Source organism: Galeopterus variegatus, unplaced genomic scaffold (genome assembly GCF_000696425.1).
Source record: "Galeopterus variegatus unplaced genomic scaffold, G_variegatus-3.0.2 Scaffold633, whole genome shotgun sequence".
Lineage (NCBI taxonomy): Eukaryota > Metazoa > Chordata > Mammalia > Dermoptera > Cynocephalidae > Galeopterus > Galeopterus variegatus.
The window spans coordinates 125,994-147,065 of record NW_007726744.1 but is presented as its reverse complement, the minus strand read 5'-3'; the positions used below and the strand labels follow the sequence as shown (position 1 = coordinate 147,065).

The 21,072-nt window shown below is 58.3% G+C and overlaps 2 protein-coding genes across 2 annotated transcripts; both read right to left on the bottom strand.

Moving 5' to 3' along the window:
- Nucleotides 1–4,647: 4,647 nt before the first annotated feature.
- Nucleotides 4,648–9,261, bottom strand: SPATA20 (spermatogenesis associated 20). The gene is made up of 9 exons (XM_008570824.1): nucleotides 9,171–9,261; nucleotides 8,908–8,982; nucleotides 8,601–8,810; nucleotides 8,326–8,518; nucleotides 8,036–8,204; nucleotides 7,537–7,748; nucleotides 6,044–6,243; nucleotides 5,184–5,264; nucleotides 4,648–5,010 (listed from the first exon to the last, which is right to left on the bottom strand). Exons 1-9 carry the CDS (start codon nucleotides 9,219–9,221, stop codon nucleotides 4,840–4,842), a joined length of 1,362 nt encoding a protein of 453 aa, XP_008569046.1. The 5' UTR covers nucleotides 9,222–9,261; the 3' UTR covers nucleotides 4,648–4,839.
- Nucleotides 9,262–9,315: 54 nt separating this feature from the next.
- Nucleotides 9,316–20,822, bottom strand: EPN3 (epsin 3). The gene is made up of 6 exons (XM_008570835.1): nucleotides 20,628–20,822; nucleotides 16,982–17,682; nucleotides 15,877–15,995; nucleotides 15,110–15,190; nucleotides 14,746–14,874; nucleotides 9,316–9,402 (listed from the first exon to the last, which is right to left on the bottom strand). The coding sequence occupies exons 2-6, from the start codon at nucleotides 17,541–17,543 to the stop codon at nucleotides 9,316–9,318; spliced, it is 978 nt and encodes a 325-aa protein (XP_008569057.1). The 5' UTR covers nucleotides 17,544–17,682; nucleotides 20,628–20,822.
- Between the last annotated feature and the right edge of the window lie 250 nt (nucleotides 20,823–21,072).

Here is a 21,072-nt window from a genome sequence, read left to right as displayed (position 1 = left end):
CACCCACATCCATCATCCAGGCCACCCCTGGTCTCTAGGCTGAACTCTGTTCTAGAATGAACTCAGAAAGGGGGGCAGGGACGCACCATATGATTAAATTGAGATCCACATCTGCTTCACTGGGTTTGGGGCCTGGGGGTTTTGCCTCCCACCCAAGACCTCCTGATTCCTGTACAGTGGCCCCAGGGGACTCTGACGTCTAGTCAGATATCACAGTTAGCCTGAGTGGGGCAGAGGGGTGGGGAGGCAGGACCCACAGAGAAGGCAAAAGAAGACCTGAAACCATCTTTAACTCCAGCCCTCCAAGGCTCAGCTCTGACATCACCTCGTCAGTGTGGCCTTCCCTCCAGCCCTCCGGCCGAGACGCGGAGCGAGCGAGCGCAAGCGGCGGCGAGGAGCCCGGCGCACACCACAGCTGGAACCCTCACTCCAACTTCAAGCCTCGGCCCCGCCTCTCCCCCGCCAGCCTCGCAGCCAATCGCCGCGCGCCGCCGGCCCCGAGCCGCGCGCCCATTGGCCAGCCGCCGTGGCAGTGCGGGTGGGGTCGCGGGGGGAGAGAACCACAGCTGGAATCTGGTTCCCACCCCAATCCCAGGACCGCCCCTCTCCCCTCCCCTTGCCCCTGGGCCCGCTCCCGAAAGCTGGAACCAATCAGACGGCAGCCCAGACCGAACCCACTTTCCTATTGGCCACTTGGGTCTTTGGGACTCCCCTGGAGGGAGCCCCGGGGAATCAGAGTATTCTGCTCCGGGTACTGGAGTATGGCCGCAGGCCCCGGGCATCCTTTGTCCATGACCCCTGAATTGGACCGCAGCCGGAGGGCGGAGCTCAGCTCTGGGGAGGGCCCGGAGACGAAGGGAGGCCGGCGGCACGGAGGGGGGTGTGTGGCCACAGCGAACTCCTGGGTCTCCACCTGGTTAGTCGCCCACCCTGGAGCTGAGCCTGGGAGCGGACTGGGGAAGGGGAGGAGCGGGGCAGGATGTCCTGGGGGTGGGGCTTCGGGCTGCAGGGGGCTCGTCTTGGGGAAACAGGCGGAGCCAGGGAGAGGCTGGGGTAGGCATGGTCTGGGCGTGGCCTCCACCAACCTCTGGGGCTCATTGGTCCTGCTCCCAGGTCGACTTCTGAGACTTTGACCCTGACCTCCTAACCCTAACCCGCTGGCCTTGACCTCACGTTGACCCTCCGGAGCTTCATCCGCTGCCCCTAGAGAGCCTTTCAAGGGTGTGAACTCCGCGCCAGGGCTTCGTGCTCATGAACACATGGCGCCAGGCAGGTTGCACACGACCGCAGAACCCCATGAGCGGCTGCGGAGCGGAGCAAGGACCCCCTGAGAAGGGACCTTCTGGGCCTCGAGTACGTGGGAGGGGGTGGAAGCACAGAGCCGGGCTTTACCCTTTAACCTGCAAAGGCCCACCAGCCCCCCCACACCGTGCCTCAGTTTTCCTCTCTAGTCTCGGTATGGCTGCGGGACAGGAGCTTCGCGGGGCTGCTCGCCTTGCTCCCCTCCACCCCGGCGGGGGCCGGTCCTCACGGGTCTGTGCTGCTCAAGCGCGCGCGCTCGCGCAGGCCCCGGCCCTTGCCTCGCTTCATCTCCCCGAATTCTGGGGCTCAGTAAGTTCTAGCTTCCTCCCGCCGCTGCCGCCACCCCCAAATGCTGTGGATACCCAGGGGTGGAGCGACAAGGGAGTGCAGGGCGCCGGGGAGGGCGGGCATCGAGGAACATCTGCGGGAGGTCCGCGCGGCGGAACCCAGTGGGCCGGTCAGTACCCTCTCCGGAGACTTCGGGGCGCTTGCGCCACTGCGGAGAGGCCCAGGGATAGACCCGATGACCTCGGCATCCCTGCGACTCCCAGGCGTTCTTGGCTTTCCCGAGGCTGCGCCACCCACGCAGCCCCCGAGCGCCTCCCGCCGCTGCGGGGGTCGGGGGCGTCTCAGCTCCGGCCCGGCCGCTTCCCGGGGCTGGGGGAGGAGGCGAGAGGGCAGAGCGGCTGCTGTGGCGTCGCCTCCCCGGTTGTCCTTTCGCCGAATAGGCGTACCGAGTTCTGCAAATGAGGCCGGGCTCATTTGCATTTCATGCTAACGAGCAGATCCCCTAAGTGCCTTTTTCTCCAGGCGGGAGTCTCTGATCTCATTTCCGAGCGTGAGGCGCTAGAGTCTTGAACTCGGGACCGTCTTCTGGGAGAGGGGCGCTATTTATGGTTCGCTCCGTGCGTCTGACACCTTCCCTCCCGCAGGTCCGCAGTCTGCCGAGTCGGCCTGCCCTTCCGGCCAGGATCAAGAGGCCCCAAGGCTGGCACGGTGGTGTCTAGCCACTCTCATCATCACCTCTTTGCAGAGCAGAAAATGAGGCCAGAGATGCTTGTCCAGCCCAATGGTCAAGTTCCTGGGTGGTGAGCAAGCCCCACACCCACATCCATCATCCAGGCCACCCCTGGTCTCTAGGCTGAACTCTGTTCTAGAATGAACTCAGAAAGGGGGGCAGGGACGCACCATATGATTAAATTGAGATCCACATCTGCTTCACTGGGTTTGGGGCCTGGGGGTTTTGCCTCCCACCCAAGACCTCCTGATTCCTGTACAGTGGCCCCAGGGGACTCTGACGTCTAGTCAGATATCACAGTTAGCCTGAGTGGGGCAGAGGGGTGGGGAGGCAGGACCCACAGAGAAGGCAAAAGAAGACCTGAAACCATCTTTAACTCCAGCCCTCCAAGGCTCAGCTCTGACATCACCTCGTCAGTGTGGCCTTCCCTCCAGCCCTCTTGCCTTTACCCCTCGTCACAGCCCATCTGGCTGCCTCAGGAGCAGAGATAATCCTCCCATCTGTGATAATCTTTGCTCAGATGATACAAACATTATCTCATTTAGTCACCCAACAGCCCCAAGAGCTGGGTGGGGGCCTCCATTTTTCAGATAAGGAAGTTGAGGCTCGGAGAGACGAAGTTACTTAAGTGACTGCCTAAACAGGTCATTGGCCCTGTCTCCCATGACCCTGGCCCACAGCTGTTCCAGGACAATCCTCCTGGCATAGCAGGGAGCACACCCAAGAGGGACTGGCAACGGGGAATGGGTGCTACAGAGACTTTCAAAATCTCACATCTGAGCAAGATTTATGTTCAGCTCTGCCCTCTTTAGAAATTCAAACACTCCAGGAGAACTAACCCTTTAAGGCCCTAACTCCTGATCCCATATGCAGAATCCCATTGTCGTGTGTGTGCACGACACCAGGAGACGGGAAAGAGGCAATGCAGAGAGAAGACTGAAGACACCAAGTGCACCCTCCTTCACAGTTGTGCCTGGACCTCCTGGGGGAACAGAAAGTCTTTATTGTACCCTGAAGACCCAGGAGAACCAGATGTGCTGAGGGGTCTCAGGCCAGTCTCTTACCCTCTGGGCCTTGAGTATCTCTCCATACGAGGCCGAAGGTGCCTGCTTCACCACTTCATTCATGCGGGTCACTGGACGACAGTGGCAAGAGGGCTTTGCAAACTGTCCAGACTGTTTGAAAGCCAGGGCTGGGGCTGCCAAAAAGGCCACCTGTATTTCACCACGCTCTACCCTCCCTTCTTGCCGCCCCCCAGATCTCCCTTGTCCAGCTCTGACTTCCTGGCAAGGCTGAGTGGGCTCCAGCTAGAAGGGAGCCAGCTGACCTTGTTGGCTGGAGCTCTAATCCCCTCCAGATGGGCCGGTGGCTTGCACCGAGGGCCTGGATGCCCAGACAGAGCTGACTCTGGTCCCAGTGACCATGTGTGGCCGTGTGTGACCATGTGCAGGCAGTGACTCTGTCCAGTCTCCCGGCTCCTTCCTGCTGCACTCTTCCCCATGCTGACACCCCCCACAAGAAATGGCCCCATCCAGGCCTCCTTGTCTCTAGCAGCCTCTTTTGATTATCTGTGTTGCTTGGCTTGGAGGCTATGAGGATGCCCAGGTCAGCAGACCCCTGAAGGCCCCAGAGGGGCAGCTCCTCCCTCCCTGCCTGCCTGTCAGCCCTGTCACTCTACACCTGCCCTTCCCAAAGCATGCTTCCCAGTCTCCTCCCCCTGCTGGAAGCTAGATGGGTTTTCTGGAGCCTGCAAAGATGTGTGTGCCAAGGACACAGTAGCTTGCCTGAAAGCAGAGGGATGGACAATGTGACCTCCCGCACAGAGGCCTTGTGTCCATCCTGGTGAGGCTGGGGGCTGGACGGATACTGCAAAAGAAATGTCTTAGTCCTGATAACAGTAGCTCCCACAATGCATCAGGGCATATGCAAATGTCACCATTCCGTGAGATATAAAGCTCATATAAAGCATATCCTGCTACTTCCCCAGCTCAAAATGAGGAGAGAATGGGGGAGAGGGCAGTTCCCTTTCTTATCCCCTCTTGACAGTGAAGGGCTCTCCCCATCCTGGACCAGTGCACACCCCCATCCTCACCCCTGGGCGTCTTTACTCAGTTTTAGTCCCCTGTCCTTAGCTTCATTCAGGCTGCAATGACCGCTGCAATGACCACAGAGGGGGGCAGGGTCAGCCTGGTGACCTCTGGAAGGTGAAGGAAGAATGGGAGAAGGCACAGAGGTTAGCTGGCAACTCCCAGAGGAAGGGGCCCTGGGCTGTTTTCCCCGGCTGGAGACTGAGGCTCCTCCCTCACAATCGAGGCTGAGGCCCAGAGTTTACCACGGGACACTGTTAGGTTTATTCCAGGGTGAGTGGGTGCCCATGGCAGGGCAGCGAGGGGGGCCAAGGTCACCTGGTGACAGGGTGCTCAGGGATAACCGCAGGTTCTGCAGGGCCCTGCAGGGCCTGAGCATCTGGTCAGTCGGGAAGCTCCACCTTCCGCCCCAGCCCAACGGGGTCGGGAAAGTCACTGATGGAGCAGTTTTCGTAGTTCGCAGGGCTCAGTGATGGGCATGGAGCAGGCCTGATTCTCACACACATAGGCAGTGGCCCGGTCTTCCAGCCGTCGCAGGGTACTCAGGAAGGGCAGCTGGCGGGACAGGAAGCTCGAGGGGTCCCCATCGGCCAGAATCAGCACCTGGGGCAGGAGCAGAGCAGAGGGGGTCATATGGGGGGGTGCTGAGACACTAGTAGAGCTCACTGGGAGGTTACCTCTCCCCAAGCCTTCAGAGGGAAAGGAGAGTTGGGGAGCCGAGGAGAGAGGCAGCGCAGGGGAGGCAGGGGCGGGGCTGAGCTCCTGGGGATAGGTACCTTGTTAGGGACGTAAATGGAATGGACACATTGCACCAGAGCCTTGGTGTCCTTGGCCTGGCGGTCTCCACAGATCACGATCTGGCCGGTATAGAAAGGTCTCCCATGTCAGGTGAGGGTGGGGGCTGGGCCCCAGACCTATCAGGGCTTCCCCATCCTTCCTCTACCCCACCCTATGTCCCTAAGAAGGAATGGGCACTCATCTCAGCTGCCAGGAGGCCGCGTCAGATTTAATGCTTAGGAAATGGGAACACGCACACACACACACACACACACACAGAAGAATACACAAAGTGGCAGTGTCATGCATAGTGGTAGAGATACAAACATGGGGAGAAGACCCACTACACTGGAAGACACACAACACACAGAGACCCAGCCACGGAGTAGTCACATACACACACAGCAGGTGCCCACACAGAGTCAGATATCACACATACAAACAGCACACACATGCATGCAAACACGCAAATACAAGCAAGCAAACCTGAAGACCGGGGCGTAAACATGCAGACAGGAAACAGACTGGCAAGCTCTCAAGCCAGCATACACCCAGAAAGGCAGGTGCACAGACACACAAACACACAGCTCCAGAGCCATACACACCCAATGCACACACAGCAGTAACACACAGGGACAGGAACAATTAAACTGATATACAGAGACATACAGAGAAACACTTCACCAGCCACCAGGGACCCCTGCCTCCTTCCCCCATAATCTGACAACCCCAGTGACGGGCACTCACACACAGGCCTGAGCTCTGGGGACAGCCCCAGGAACCCCATGTTCCCATCCCCCCTTGCAGTCCCAGCTCCCCTCCTACCTAGGGTCCCAGCCCAAGTGCCTTCACGCCCTACCTGCTTGAGGGTCTGCTGGTGAGCTGAGAGGGCGCGGACCATCTCGGGCAATGCCACCGGGACACGGCGCATGCGCTCAGAGAATGCGGTCAATAGGCGCACGCACTTGTCCATCCAGTCCTTGTGGCCCGTGAAGCCATGCAACCGAAGCAGGTTGTGGGCCGCCACGGAATTGGCACTGGGCTCAGCACCATCCTGGTCTGCACGGTACGGGGAGGCAAGGGTAGGGGTAAGGGAGGGTCACTGGGTCCCAGGACCCTGCCCCAGGACAGTGTCCAGGGCCACCAGGGGGATGGGATGGAGAGGTCCCTGTCCAGCCCACGCCTCCCCCAGTCTGTGAGTTTAAGGCTAACTTCAGCAGTTACTGAAACGGGCTCTCCCACGGACACCCTCAACTCCACCTCCTCAGGCTGAGCTGTGGGGTCCGGGCTCCCCACGCCACTGCTGATGCCTCTCTCAGCCACCAGCTGCTCTGGCCAGAGTGGCATCACCCTTGTCCCTTCCTCTGCCTCCATTCCTGATCCATCTGTGAGTCCTGCTGGGGCTGCGGCCAGAAGAGATCCAAATCCCACCATTTCTCCCCACCTCGTATCGTACCCTTGTCTGAGACTGAACACCACTAATGCCGCCCAACTGGTCACCCTGTTTCACCTATCCCCATCCCTTCTCCACCAGTGTCAGAGTGACCGCCCTCAACTTAAACCAGAGCAGGTCACAATCCACTTAAAACCCTCAGAGCCTTCCACTCCTTGCCCCGCCTGCCTCAGCACCCTCCTCGCACCCGTGGGCCCCTGTCCTTCTGTCCTCCAGGACACAGACTGTCCCCTCTGCCTGAACTCTCTCCCCAGCTCCTCCATGACCACATGGCCCCTTCTTGCCCTCCAGGCCTCGGTTCAGAGACATCTGATCTGATCTCCCCTGGGGCTGAGTTGGGCCCCCGCTGTTGTCTCCCAAGGCACTTTCATTAATTCACCTACTATGTGCCAGGACTGCACTAGACCGTAGAGAAAGAGCTGCTCTTTGAAGAGCTAGACTTTGAGTCGGTCGGGGAGGAGACAGGACACCTGGGTGATGAGGGGTGGGTACATGGTAGAGGGTGCCTACTTCATGGCACTCACCACAATTCTAACTACAGGTTGGTGCATGCAATTTTGCATTGTCATTGTCATTAGTTGTCTCCCCTACTACACTGTAAGCCTCTTGAGGCCAAAGACCAAGTTGGCTTTGTTCAATATATGAACCCATGGCTGCCAGTTACTAGGCTGTGTTCACAGAACAGCTAAATTAACCTTTACATCAATTCTGTACCAATGTTAACTCCATTTTGCATATTAAGAAGCTGAGGCTCAGAAACAGCATGAGACCAGCCCTAAGTCACACGGTTCATACATAGCAGCAATGTGAAGCCAGGAGGGCCCCTACCCATGCCACCCTTCCCTGCCACGCTGCACTTAATGCCTCCCTCAGGGAGCCAGCCCGCACCCCCCACTGACCGTCCTTCAGCCGCAGGGGCAAGCCAGCCCCCAGCTCGGCCTCGCTGCAGAAGTAGCCACCGCCCCGGGAGTCCCAGAAGAACCTGTCCTGCGTGTCCTGCAGCCGCAGAGCCCACTCGAGCCACGAGCTCTCCTGCGAGGCCTCGTACAGGTCCAGTAGGCCCCGCACCACGAAGGCGTAGTCCTCCAGGAAGCCCCAGCAGGGCGGGTTACTGAGGGACAGGCATTAGGGGAGGAGCTAGGGACAGGCCTGGGAGAGAAGGGCTTTCCCAGAGGGGGCCCTTATCATGCACTCTTTCACTTGACCCTCAAAATCCACCTCTTGAGTAGGCACCATTAACCCATTTCCCAGATGAGTAAATAGGCCCATGGAGATTAAGTGCTCACAGCAAGGGCACGGCAGAGCCAGGATGGACGTCCACTGAAGAGGAGGAAAAAGGCAGAGGTGGGCTGGGAACGTGCGGGGAGATGAGCCCTCCCGGGCTGCCCAGCCCCCCACCTGTGCTCCACGGTCCCCCCAGATCCGGCATAGCAGGTGCGCATCAGGCGGCCGCTGGCCACGTCAAACATGTGCCGCTTCAGGAACTTGGCACCGTTGGTGGCATAGTTGATCAACCTGTCCTGCCCCAGGACAGCCCCGGTCACAGCATAGCCAGACACCATCAGACCTGGAGGAAGGAGAGACCGTGGCAGTGAGAAGCTGGCCAGGACCCTCCAGGTACATCCTCCTCAACACCCAGAGTAATTCTACAAACAGGACAGGGCCTCCGACAGGGACGGCTGCCGCACCGTTCCAGGCAGCCAGCATCTTGCTGTCCAGGTGCGGCTTCGGCCGATGTTTCCGGGCCTGCGAGAGCTTCTCCAGCCCGGTGTTGAGCATGGTCTGGACAGCCTCCACGCCCAAGCCGAAGCGGGCGGCCGTCAGCTCCAGCGAGTACCGGACGGTCAGCACGTTCTGGCCCTGTAGCTCCGCCTTGGGGTCCTGAGGAAAACAGCCCTTGTTGGAGGGAGCCCACAGGCCTGAGGGGCTCCAGGACCCCTCCAGCGTCCCCAGAGGCCCTCACCTGACTGGAGCTGATGTTGCCGGCCTCCGTGAGTCCGTAGTGCTTCATGAGGAGCTTGCCTGAGGTCAGCGGCTCCGTGGCGCCCAGCACAGGCTCAGAGAGGAGTTGCTGGACCTCCTTGACGGTCCACAAGTAGAAGGCACCCTCTTTGGGCCGCATGCCCCGCTCTGGGGGTGAGTCTGCATCCTCCGCACTGTAGAAGCCTCCAGACTGTGGGGAGGGGAGAGTTGGCTGGTCCCGGTCTGATGCGCAGGGGAGACCTCGAGCCCTCCCGCCGTCAGGCCTGTCCGCCTCAGTGGACACACACCCGGTGGCTCAGGCTCCGAGCCACATAGTGCAGGATGCCTTTGGCAACGTCAGAGTAGAATTCATCACCAGAGATCTGAGGGGGCACAGAAGGGAGGCTGTAAGTAGAGTTCACTGTGGCAGCCTAGGTACATGGGAAGGGAAGCCTGGGTTGTGGGTGTATGGGAAGAAATTGGGGGTTGGGATTAGGGGAAGCCACAGTCACCAGGAAGGCCTTGGGAGGGGCAGCCAGGGCTAGGTGCCTCTGCTCCGGGTTGGGGTCACCTGGAAGGCCTGTGAATAGACCACTGCAAGCTGTGCCTGGTCACAGAGCATCTTCTCGAAGTGGGGGACGTGCCACTGGCGGTCCGTGGAGTAGCGGTGAAAGCCCTGGGACAGGCAGGATGCAGAGCTGTGGCCAATCCCAGCCTCAACCTCCACCCCAGGTCTCCTGCTGCCCCTCCAAGGAGTGCCCAGCCCCCTGCACCTGCCCCACGTGGTCCCGGATGCCCAAGCCCTGGGACAGGCAGGATGCAGAGCTGTGGCCAATCCCAGCCTCAACCTCCACCCCAGGCCTCCTGCTGCCCCTCCAAGGAGTGCCCAGCCCCCTGCACCTGCCCCACGTGGTCCCGGATGCCATCCTCCAGCAGGCATGGACACCGAACTACTGACCGTCGCACTTCGGTCTTTGTCCCGGGAAGAGCTACCCCTGGCATGGGCAGGTGGGTCAAGCAGGTAAGGGCCTCCATCCACCTCCCCCCAGCCCACCCCAGAGTGCACTCCAACCCACCCAGCCCACCAGCACCTCTCTCGGAACCCCTGCTCTCAGCCCAACCCACCTTTCTGAACCACGGGGGAGACTGTGGCCTTTATGCTCCCCCTTATGTTTTTGGGGGGGTGAAGAGAGGTGGCTCATTGGGGGCTCTCTGCCAGGTTAGTCTCCCCCAACCTCTCGGACCTGGCGGTGGGAAGGATGGCTGTGAGGTCAAGGCGGGTCACAATGGGCAGAATGGTCCTCTGGGCTCTGTTCTCTCCCCCTACCTGGGGGCCCCTCCCCAGGGTGGTTTTGCTGGTGGTGTCATTCTGGAATGCCTGTGTGCAGGACTGGGGCGGGGAGGTTGCCCACGGCTAGTGGCTGGACAGGTCAAGAAGAGCGGGTCTGGGACTGGACCATGCGAGGGGTGACCAGAGGAAAATAGACACAAGGGCCTTTCTCACTCAGTGCCCACCTACTAGCACTTCTGTGGGGCCAGGTCGGTGCCAGAGCCTCAGGACACCTAGGAAATCAGAAAGAGACCCTGACCTCAGGGAATTCAGCCTGGGAGAGTGGCCTATGGGCCCAAGCAGTAGTAAAGGACTGTGACAGGACACAATGTGCTGTTGGAGAAGGGCCCCCAGCTCAGCATTGGGGTTCAAGGAAGGCTTCCTGGAGGCGGTGTCAGAACAGTCCCTGGGGAGCTAGCCCGGCAGCCTGAGGGGTGGGGAGGGGAGGAGGGCCTTACTGCTGCGACCTGGCCCTGGCAGACCGGAGCAGGGGTGGAGATGGAGCAGGCATGCAGGTGTGATCCAAGCAGGCATGGGGATCAGAGCCGGGAAGACCAGCCACCGGCCCATACCTGCGGCTCGAGGCGAGGCCCTGCCCAGCGCGGGACAACAGGAGGCCCCGGCCCAGCCAGGCCCGCGCGCCCAGCATGGCTGCTTGTGGCCATGGGCCCGGCCGCCGCGGACAGGAAGGGAGGGCGGGAGATGCAAGGGGCGGGCCCGGGGAACCGGTAGATCTGCGGGCTGGTCTTCCCCGAGACTCGGAGCCGTGTGGCTGGTCTTCAAGTGCCTCCCGGTGGCAGAGTGTGGAAGTGCAGACAGGACAGCCCAGTCTTGGGAGGCCCTGGATCTGTGCATAAAATTGGGCTAGGTTTGGCTTAACTAAACCCCTGCCTACGGGAGGATAACTTTCACGGGGAGGATTGAGGGATGGTAGGGCCGTGGAATGTCAGAGCTCCAGCTCCTTGTGTCCTACCCTTGCCCATTTCATAAATGATAAATGAGGCCCACGCTGAAGGCATGCTTGTCCAGATCCACCAGCTAGCAAGCTCCACTTTGCCCAGCCTCCCGATCTCAAGGTCCTGCTCAAATCCCATCCAGGGATTTCAGAAAGTCTTCCTGAATAATAATGGTGAGTCAGTTTTATGGCCTATAATATACTTTACACACTCGCCTTATTTGCTACATTTAGCCAATATTTATTGTGTCCCTTGCCTGCCACATTGCAGGGCACTGATTGTACGATTGTTGGAAGACAGAGACAAGGCTCCTGGCCTCGTGTTGCTCACAGACTATTGAGAGGAACAGAAGCTAATCTGACAGCCACACAAATAAATACAGGAGCACCCACTTTGACAGGTGCCATAAATGGTATAACATAACAAGGGACCCGGTCTGGTGGGATGGCCAAGGGGAGAGACTTTCCTGAGGAACTCACATTTGTGTAGTAATTACAGAGAAGGAGAGGAGGGAAGTTGCAGGGAGCGTGGGGGGAGTGCTGGGGAAGTAGGCAGAAGGAACGGTGTCTGCAAAGGCCCTGTGGCATGTCAGCAAGTCAGGGCTGAGGAACTGCAGAAGGCTCACATGGCTGGATGACAGAGAGCAAAGAAAATACAGGTAGTAGATGAGGTTAGGAGGTTGAGGAGGAGGGCAGATCTTGGAGGGACTTGTGAACTGTAAGAAGGGGTTTGTTTTTTTTTGTTTGTTTGTTTGTTTGTTTTTAAAGATGACCGGTAAGGGGATCTTAACCCTTGACTTGGTGTTGTCAGCACCATGCTCAGCCAGTGAGTGAACCGGCCATCCCTATATGGGATCCGAACCCAGGGCCTTGGTGTTATCAGCACCACACTCTCCCGAGTGAGCCACAGGCCGGCCCAGAGAAAGGAGTTTTTGATGAGAGCAGAAGGAAGCTATTGAAGGTCTTTAGTCAGGAGAGTGATCTGGTTGGATCTGCATTTTGGAAAGATCCCGCTGGCTGCCCAGTGGATGTAGTTTCAGTGAAATCAGGCTGAGGGAGGTGGGGAGGGGAAAGAAAAGGGAACTGGAGAGAGAGGATGGGGGCTAGACGTGAGGGGAAACATGGAGAGACCTTCAAGATGAATGAAGCCAATTAAGACACCTATCAACTGGAAGGATTCAGTTGAGACTAAAAGTATTGAGGAAAGGTCATTGATACTGTGCAATCCTGAGAATGTGGGGGTGGTGGGGTGACCAAAGGATTGGCAGGTGGGAGGGTCCAAAGAGTGCTCCAGTGGGAAGGAATTAGGTTAACATCAGAGAACAGGAAGCCTGCCTTGAACATGAAAGAATTTGGGGTAACAGCAAGCCCCAGAGTGTGACCATGGGTAAGGGCAGCTGAGAGGTCAAGATGCTGCAAAATCATCCTCTTAGATAATGGAGTCATGGAACTCCATCAAACTCACTCCAGTAAGATCTGGGTGAGAAGAAGACCATGAGCCAAGACCAAAGAATCCCAAAAATGAGGTGGAGTGTCAGTATGGGAGACAAAGCTCCCCTTGGGACCTCTCGTCGGAGAGCCACTTTAGAAGAGGAGGGCCTAGGTGGCAGAGGCACAAAGGGTGGTCCAGGGACCAGGAAGAATGGAACCTTCCTGGGTTTGGGTGCAGCAGAAGACGGATGGGGGTGGAATCTGGGTGCCACCTGGCAAAACCAGGAATGAGGGGCACGGTGGGTTCATTCCTCACGGTCAGTCTCTAAAGAGGGTGGAACTGGCCTGGGAGCATCCACCCAGCAACCTCATAAGGAAGGAACCCTTGATCCCAATTGACAAGTAAGAAAACAGAGGCGTGGTGATGTAGAGAGGTTAAGTAATTTACTCAAGGTCAGAGAGCATAACCACTTATTACTAAGTGATCATTATTATTATTACTGATCTCAAACCTTGTAGCAGGGTTTTGAACCCTGGCGGTCTGACTCTTTAAGTAGGTGCTCTTGTCCATCCTGTATGTAACAGCCACAGCATGACTCCCTCCCTCCACACAAAGCTCCTTCTCCCCTCCCCCACCTCAGGAAGGAGGGTGGCATTGTGTCCCCACCACCAACTTTGGTGTCTCTGGCTTATGGAAGGCCATTTGACTGACTCCAGTGCCCTGAAAGGCTGCCTGCAGGGCCAGCCCCTGAACACAGAGGTTGCATCAGTGTCCAGTGGTCCAGTGACTGGGGAGCACTGAGTAGGAGTGAGAGTGACTTTGGTGGCCCCCCAGGATGAAGTACCAGGCCCTGCCCCTACCCCTGTTTTCTCAGACCCCACATTAGCCCCCAGGAGGGGTCAGACTCCCTCTGCATGGCTGAGAGTGAGTTTCTTCCCAGCCTTGGTGGGGAGGAGCCAGATTTGAGGTGACAGTAAAGGGAGCCTGGGGGGGGCCCTGCACCTGGCTGGTGCTGTGGCTGCTGTCACATGCCCTGGGCTTGTCTGCCCTGCTGCGCCCTGAGCTCCTGGAGGGTGTGGGCTTAGCATGTTCCTGGATCCCTCCCAGGCAAGGTCAGCACTTGTGCACAGAGGTCAGTCAATATTTGCTGAATTAAATCGAGGGCCCAGCCTGAGAGCTCTTGGCTGTGGAGCCAGACTGTCTGAATTCCAGACCCACTGGCTTTGTGACTTTGGGCATGCCACTCAACCTCTCTGAGCCTCAGTTTCCTCACCTATGACATGGACCAATGTTGATTACAAGAGTGAGAGACCTGCGCAGTCGCACTGGGAGGGCTTCGTGCTCGGTTTCATGCTCTGCTGGTCCCAGTTTTGAAACTCTTAACCCAGTTGTTTTTGGGTTTTTGGCAGCTGGTCAAACCCTTGACCTTGGAACTGAACCTTTGACCTTGGTATTACAAGGCGGCACTCCGGCCAGCCCCCATTTTGAACTCGGAACCCCCATTTTCACTTTGCCCTGGGCCACACAAATGATGTAGCCGGTCCTGAATGGGAGTAATAATATCATCTACCTCAGAGTGTTGTTGCAAGGATTAAATGAAATTATCTGCCTAAAGTGCTTAGCACATAATTGTTGCGTAACAAAATGGGAACGAATGCACATTGTCTCTTGCTGTGAAGATCATCCCCAGGGCCGCCGTGTGATAAAGGAATGAATGAGAGCCTGGGAGCATCTGGAAGCGAAGGTGCCAGGCTGACGGGGATGGGGGATTGAGCGGGGCTGTAAGGGAAGTGGGAGCATTTCTGCGCCCCAAGTTGTGGAGCAGTGTTTCCTCGGCAGCCGCTGATCCACCCAGGCCAGCAGAAACGGGCAGGAAGGTCAGAAACGGAGTTTTTACAATGACCCTGCCTCCCTAGGTCAATGTCCTAGAAATTGACCACAGTGAACAAGGCAGAAAGGGGACAGAGGCACCCGAGGGTAGCACGCCACCCATTCACCCTCCCAGAAGGTATGTATATGAGCCCAAGATGTTTACAGCACCATGTGCCTGAGCCCACCCCCAGTCTTGATCAACAGAATCACATAATCCTAGAATGTCGGATCTGGAACCATCTACTGTGCAGAAGAGGAAACTGAGGCCAAGAGAGCGACGTGACCCAAGTCAAAATGAGTAAGTGGCAGCAAATCCAGACCCCAAACCCAAGGGTCTCAGAACAGGATTCTTTTGCATCCCAGCCTGCTGTCAGCTCTGTTACCAACCCACACAGTATGGGACCAGGGGCTGCTACACCCCCCAACCCCAGTTTCATTTAATAGACATTTAAGTAGTGCTTCCTGTGTACCAAGCACCATTCTACGCTCTTTACAAATACTAACTCAATTCATCTCCCAGGCCCCATCCAGCCCCTGCACCCCAGCCTGCTCCCTACCTCGCTGGTTCTCAGCTTCTCCTCCTCCTTTCTCTCTTCTCTCTCAGGCTCTCTGTTCTGCCGACGGCGGATGGCAGCTCCTGCACCATTGGCCATGGGGGAGTCATCTCCCCGCCAGGACCTCACCTCCTGCAGAAGGCACAGAAGGAGTGACGAGTATGAGCAGCCCAGGCTGGGCTTGATGGAACCTGCACACCTGAGGCTGGAGTCAAGGAGAGGTGTGGGGTGAGAGGCGGCCGAGAGGTTAGGAGCAGCGGGACCACCAGGTACAGCGGGAAGAGCCTGTTAGTGCCCGTGTAGCACCTCCACCACCAGCAGCAGCAGCACCAGGGCCCAGGTGGGCTCAGCAGGCCCAGCCCACTACCTTTTCGTGCTCCTGCTGGCTCAGGCGCAGAGCCAGCTGCAGCTGTAGGTCCTCGTCCCTGTGAGAGGCTGGGGGGATTGGCTGCGAGGGAGAAGGAGAGGGGTGAACTTCGCCCAGGTACTCCCACCCTGGGCCAGACAGGCAGCATAGCCCTGGCCGGGAAGTGGGGATGGAGAGACAGAAATGACCACCCTGAGTATGGGTGGGCAGCCTGCCCCCAGAAAGCAGTGTGGATGTGGCCTTCTTCCTGCCTGGATCTGAGATGCAGTTTAAAGATCAGGAAAATTGATCTTTTTCTTCTGGATCCCCTGAGAGCTCCCCGAGCCTGTGTGAGGCCCAGCTGCTTTCTGCTGGGTCTTCCCTGATCCACAGAGATAACGGTAATGAAGATGACATCAAGGGTTTCCCTGTCCCCCCAAAAGGACAGCTGATGGGAATGCAGTGTATCCCATTGTCTCCTAGGAGTGTGTCCATCAACACACTCGCTCCCCTCCACAAAGTGGCAGCAGGCTCCCAAAACACACCACGTACCCCAAGCTACACACCACCCTTTCTGGGCCCAACGAGAACTGGAGGCGGGGAGGCAGTCCCTGCCCGGGACAGATGCTAGGACACAGACAGGCCCTGCACTGTCCTTGGGAGCAAGAGTGGGGCTTTGGGGCCCAGGGTAGGGGACCTGAGTCAAGGCTGTGGGGCACACAGGCCCCTCTCCCTCCTCCTGTCCCCTCCCCAGCCCACACACAGGAACTGCAGCGGTCGGGCCTCACCTTCTCGGCCTCCTCGCGGCTCATGGCCAGGGCCAGCTGCAGCTGCAGCTCCTCTTCTCCTGACGTCTGAGGTCGCGCCTGCTCCAGGTCAGAGTTGTAGCGGGGGGATGAGGAGGAGGCTGCAACACCACAGTGGCTTGCGTGAGCATAGCAGCACCCACAGGCGCCCACCTCTGCCTGCCAGCAAGCTGAGGCTCAAGGAGAGAAACTGCGGGGGAAGGGAACGACTGGCAGTTAAGGGCCCCGGGGGCCAGGCAGTGTGCTGGGCACATTGTGTAAGTGCCCATTCCACTCCAGTGGTGCAGACTCCAGTCCTTCCTTGACAGATGCTCAGACAGCTCAGAGGGTGTCTGGCCAGGGTCCTGAAGCAGGACTTGAAATGTGATCCTCTCACTCAGCTCTTGGACTCTTCCAAAAGGACCCCATCCTGCTTGGTGCCGAGGGGGGTGGAGTGGGAGGGTAAGGGGTTCCAGTCAAGTAAGGTCACAGCCTCCAAGCCCACTACACACCATGAAGGGCTTTGTGAAAGGAAGGCCACTCTAAGTAGCCCTCAGATCAGGGAAGCCCCCACCGCTGCAGGAAGGAGAGTCGGGAACTGCCCAGCAGTGCCTCTGTTTTCAAGGGCAGTGCCCTCCAGTGGGGGCGGGAGGTCCTATGGGGAATGCCATGTGTCTGGGCACAGGGTTGAGGGCATTCCTGGGCCTGCTTTTAGTTAATTCTCAGATCAAACAATGGAGGCAGGTAAGACTGTCCCCATTTTGCAGATGAGGAAAGTGAGGTTCAGAGAGCTGGTTACCCAGGTCACACAACTTGGAAGGGGCAGAATAAAGAATGTTATCTGCCTCCAGAGCCTGTGCTTCCACTACCATGCCATCCTATCAGACAGCTAATTAACAATAATAACAGGTGTAATAATAGTTAAGCTAACTTGTTGAGCACCTACTATGTGCCAGGCATGTGCTTTGTATGTTACATCCCTTAGCTCACTGGCTCCTCATGACATCCCCCTGGGGTGGGTATTATTAACCTTGGCCTGGGGTTGCAGAGCCAGGATTGGAACTCAGCCAGCTCCCTGTCCCAGCCACACCCCCCAGGGCTCACTCACAGTTGTAGGAGGACGGGGAACCTCGCGAGCGGCTGTAGTCCTCGCCGTGACGGCGGCTGAAGCCCAGCTGCCCGCTGCCAATGGCCATGCCCTCCAGTGCCAAGCGCTCCTTGGTCTTGAGGGCGTGGGCACGCTCCTGCCGCAGGCGCTCCTCATCCTTGAGCAGGGCCATCACCTGCTTGACCTTCTCACGCACATTGACACCCTGGTCCTTGCCGTCGCGGTCAACATACTGGAAGTCCTTGAGCGTCTGGATGGTGTAGAGGTTCTCGCGGCACTGGTGGGCCACGCGCTCGGAGCCTGTCTTCAGCAGGTAGTCCAGCAGCGTCAGTGCCTTGTACACATGCCGCCAGTTCTTGCCACTGTCGTTGAGCCGCCGCCACAGCATGCCCATGACCTCGGCAAAGGCCACTGTGTTGAAGGTCAGGTCAGCAATCTCCGACATGAGCGAGCTGGGAGGGCCCCAGGGGTCATTGCTGGTGGCCTCACGCACCTTGACCTCTGCTTCAGAGTAATTGTGCACAATGTTCTTCACTTGGCGACGGAGCGCGGAGGTTGTCATGGCTGGGGGCTTGGAGGTGGGCAGCCACCACCCCTGCCCGAAGTGAAGGGCCGAGGGCCACCGTTGCAAGGTCACAGTCTTGAAGGGTGGGCCACCAAGCTCTCAGCAGGGTGGCTGCATCCTTGGGTTCCACATGGGACTGAGGAAGAAGGATATGGAACTCAGAGGCGGTGGCCCACTTCTGGTAACTCAGCCACCAACCAACTAAATAAGTCCTGGCTATAGAGTCCCTGCTGCCAGGAACAGCCTTCAGCAGGCACTTGTTTTTATTTTTCTTATTTGACTTATCACTCAGCAGGCACTTCTAGCTTCACGTGTGCATCTAGTCACAGTCACATCACAGAGACACTGGTATTATCTCCATTCACAGACGGGGAAAGTGAGGCTCAGAGAAGAATTAAATGACTTTCCAAGATCACAGAGCTGGTTAAGTGGGTGGCCAGTATGACCCCAGGCAGCCCCACCCGAGAGTGCTTGGCCTCAACGAGGACACTAACATGACCCCAGGAATGCCCACCACCTTGCTTCTGCTTGGTAACCTGCTCTGTTTCTGCCAGGATCTAGTTTAAGACCTATCCTTTCTGGCTTTTCAGATCACTATCCTTCTCTCATATTGTTAATTTCTGTAGTTAGATTCATTCAACACCTATTTCCTGGGGTCCTTTTCTGAGCCAGGCACTGTGCCACGCAGACACATGTCCTGGTACACCTACATTTGGTGAGAGGGTAAAGACAATGGCAGTCCAGTGTGGGAGTGCAGAAGAGCCCAGGAAGACCCAAGCAAGGAAAATCAGGGGAAACTTCCTGGAGGAGGTGGTGACTGAGCTGAGATCCAAGACGCAGAGGGAAGGATGAAGAGGAGGGAACCAGCAAGGTGAGCAAGGATAGCTCGGAGAGGATGTTGTGAGCCAGGCCAGGAGGCAGGAGAGAAAGGAGCATTTGGGGGTGACTGCCTCTCAGAGAGATCTTGCCACTCCCACCCTCACCACCCCGCTGCACACAGGGGAGCTTTGAGGCCGGGAGGGGATGTGACCTGCCCACATCACACAGTGTGTAGGTGGCAGAGCTGGGACTAACACCTAGGTCTCCAGATACTTATTGTCAGTGTCATCCAGTTTGGTAATTAATTCATCTGACTGTCTCAGTCCCACCCTGTCCACCAGAATGGAAGCTCCCTGAAAGTAGGGACAGCCTGGGTTCTCCAAGCCCCCAAGGCCCTGGACACATAGTAGACCTCTGATACCCCGGCAGAGGGAGGATCAGGGCCAGCCCGCTAAAATCCTCAGCCTCAGGACCCGGCCCAAGACAGAGGAAGGTCCTCCCAAGACCCTGTCAGAAAGTAAAAGCAGAGTCCCCGACAGCACCATTCCCGTGCCTCTGTCCCCAGCCTGGCTGTGCCTCAGCTGGCTCCTGGGCTGCCAGAAGGCCGGAATCAGGAGGCTGTCCTGCCTCCCCCGCTCAATTCCACTCTCCTTCCACCCCAGCCCTGCCAATGCTGGGCTCCGTTCAAAGCAGCCCCACAGGCCTTGGCAGTTTTCCTCGAGGCCCAGGTGTCTGGGAGAACATAGGCCCAGAGGGCTGGGTCCTGTGGGAGCCCGGCAAGGTAGAGCGTGCCAGGCAAAAGAGCTGCCTACCTTCTGTCTGCTGTCTGTCTTTCCGGCCTTCTGTGGGAATGCCACGGTGGCCACAACTTGTTTAATGCCTGCCTCCTCCTCACTAGTGACTCAGACCTGCCTTCACCTCCCCAGTGGCAGGCAGAGTGGAGAAGGGGAATAATTGTACACCAAAGCCACCCCCATGCACGCCCCTCCCTGCTGGCCACTGGAACTGGCAGAACCAGTCGGGCATTGTGATTCCACCAGAGCCCTGCCTGGGCCTGGCTTCCCTGGCCCTCCTGCCTGGCTGGGGTGGGGGCAGTCGCCTTAGTGGGAGGGGCCCGGCAGCTCCGGCCCAGACTTCTCTCCTAGCAGGTGGGCATTCTCTGCACACCTCTGCTGGAGCTGGGGGGAGGGCGATCAGAAACACGGAGAGGTGCTTTGACCTTCCTCTCCTGGAGTTTGAAGGGACAAGGTAGGGAGGAAGAGGGGGCAGGGTAAGGCCGAGGGAGCGTGGAGGGGAGGAGGACAGGAGGGAGTGCGGAAGGGAGCGGCTGGAGCCCTGCCAGCGGGGTTACAAGCAAAGGGTTTTATCGAACGCAGTATGCCCAGAAATAAAAGGGAGTGAAACAGAAACCCAGCAGCCGATAAGGTGGCAGCGGTGGCAGCAGTAGCCCCGGGTAGCCCGGTATGGAATTACTGCAGTGACCTTGAGCCAGACCCTGTCAGGTGGAGCGAAGGACACTGAGAAGGGCCTGAGAGGCCAGTTCAGAGATGAGGGAGAAGGCAGGCCAGGCGGGGGGCAGGAGGGGGCAAGGAGAGACAGGCAGGCTGGGGATCGGGAGAAGGGCCCACAGGGTGTCAGCTCTCCCCTACTTATAGGGTCCCAAGGAGGATTGTGCAGGGGTGGGGCTGCTCTTCTCAGGACTGAGGAAGCAGATGGCATCCTCAGATCTGTCCAGTCACACATGCACGAGTTTGTTGGAAGTCTGTGTGCCCCTACCAGCCGCACCCCCTCCTGTCCTCTGTGAAGGCAGGCTCCAGCTTTCATCCCTACCCCTGCCCCCAATCAGGTCCAGCGTGAGCAGTGGGGGGAGTGGCATTGGCTTTCTTGTTGCTGGAGGGACAGGGGAGTGAGCTCTAGCTCTACACTTCTGTCCACTTCCTCAGCCCCGGGGTGGCTGTGTCCTGAGGGCACTGGAGTGGGGTGAGGGCTGCGTGAGGCTAGAGGTGCATCAGGGGCTGAAAAGGGGGGAACAGCAGAGATGAGCAAGAGTCTGTGGGGAAAGATGCTAAGATGCCACCAAATAAGCGGAGTCTTGGGATGAGGAGTGAGGCCCTTTCTGGGGGTCGCAGGGAGGGAGAGAGATGCAGGTAAGAAGCCTCCAGGTGCTCTGTGGACCAGCCCTCCCAGCCCTCCTCCCTTGCACCTGGAAAAGAGACTAAGCCCCAAGCCCACGCGAGGAAGGGACCCCAGGAGGAAGCTTACCTCCAGTGCGGGCTCCCTTGGCCCCAGCCCTGGCCGAGCAGACTCTGCAGTGACCCTCTGACTTGTGTGGCAGGGGATGGCACAGCCTCGGGAGCGTCTCCAGAGCCATCCACCATGGACCCTCGTCCCTGAGACCCACCTTCCCCCAGGAGGCTCAGACCACTCAGTAGGGCAGATGCAGGGTCCTCGGAATGGACAGCATAGACACCGGCCAAACGACAGTCAGCCAGCAGCAGCACTCCGAGGAAAGTTGCTCAGCTGGCCTGGCAGGTCCGCCTCAGCAGTAACAGGACACAGGAGGAAGCGCTGGGTGTGTTAACCCCTTCCTGCTTGCCGGCCAGTGGTGTGTTGTGTTCAGAGGTGGGAGGCCTGCCTGCCGACCACCGCCACGCTGCCACGCTGCCTGCCGGCCACAGCCATGGCCACAGGCATGCTGGCGACCCAC

Coding starts and splice junctions, on each gene's coding strand:
- SPATA20 (XM_008570824.1), bottom strand. CDS start 9,221: ATGCTCTGTGACCAGGCACAGCTTGCAGTGGTCTATTCACAGGCCTTC. Junction 8,983..9,170: donor TCTATTCACAGGCCTTCCAG/GTGACCCCAACC, acceptor GTGCCCCCTCAG/ATCTCTGGTGATGAATTCTA. Junction 8,811..8,907: donor CTCGGAGCCTGAGCCACCGG/GTGTGTGTCCAC, acceptor CCCTCCCCACAG/TCTGGAGGCTTCTACAGTGC.
- EPN3 (XM_008570835.1), bottom strand. CDS start 17,543: ATGACAACCTCCGCGCTCCGTCGCCAAGTGAAGAACATTGTGCACAAT. Junction 14,875..15,109: donor GCCAGCAGGAGCACGAAAAG/GTAGTGGGCTGG, acceptor TGCCTTCTGCAG/GAGGTGAGGTCCTGGCGGGG. Junction 9,403..14,745: donor AGAAGCTGAGAACCAGCGAG/GTAGGGAGCAGG, acceptor TGCCTGTCCCAG/GGCTTGGGCATCCGGGACCA.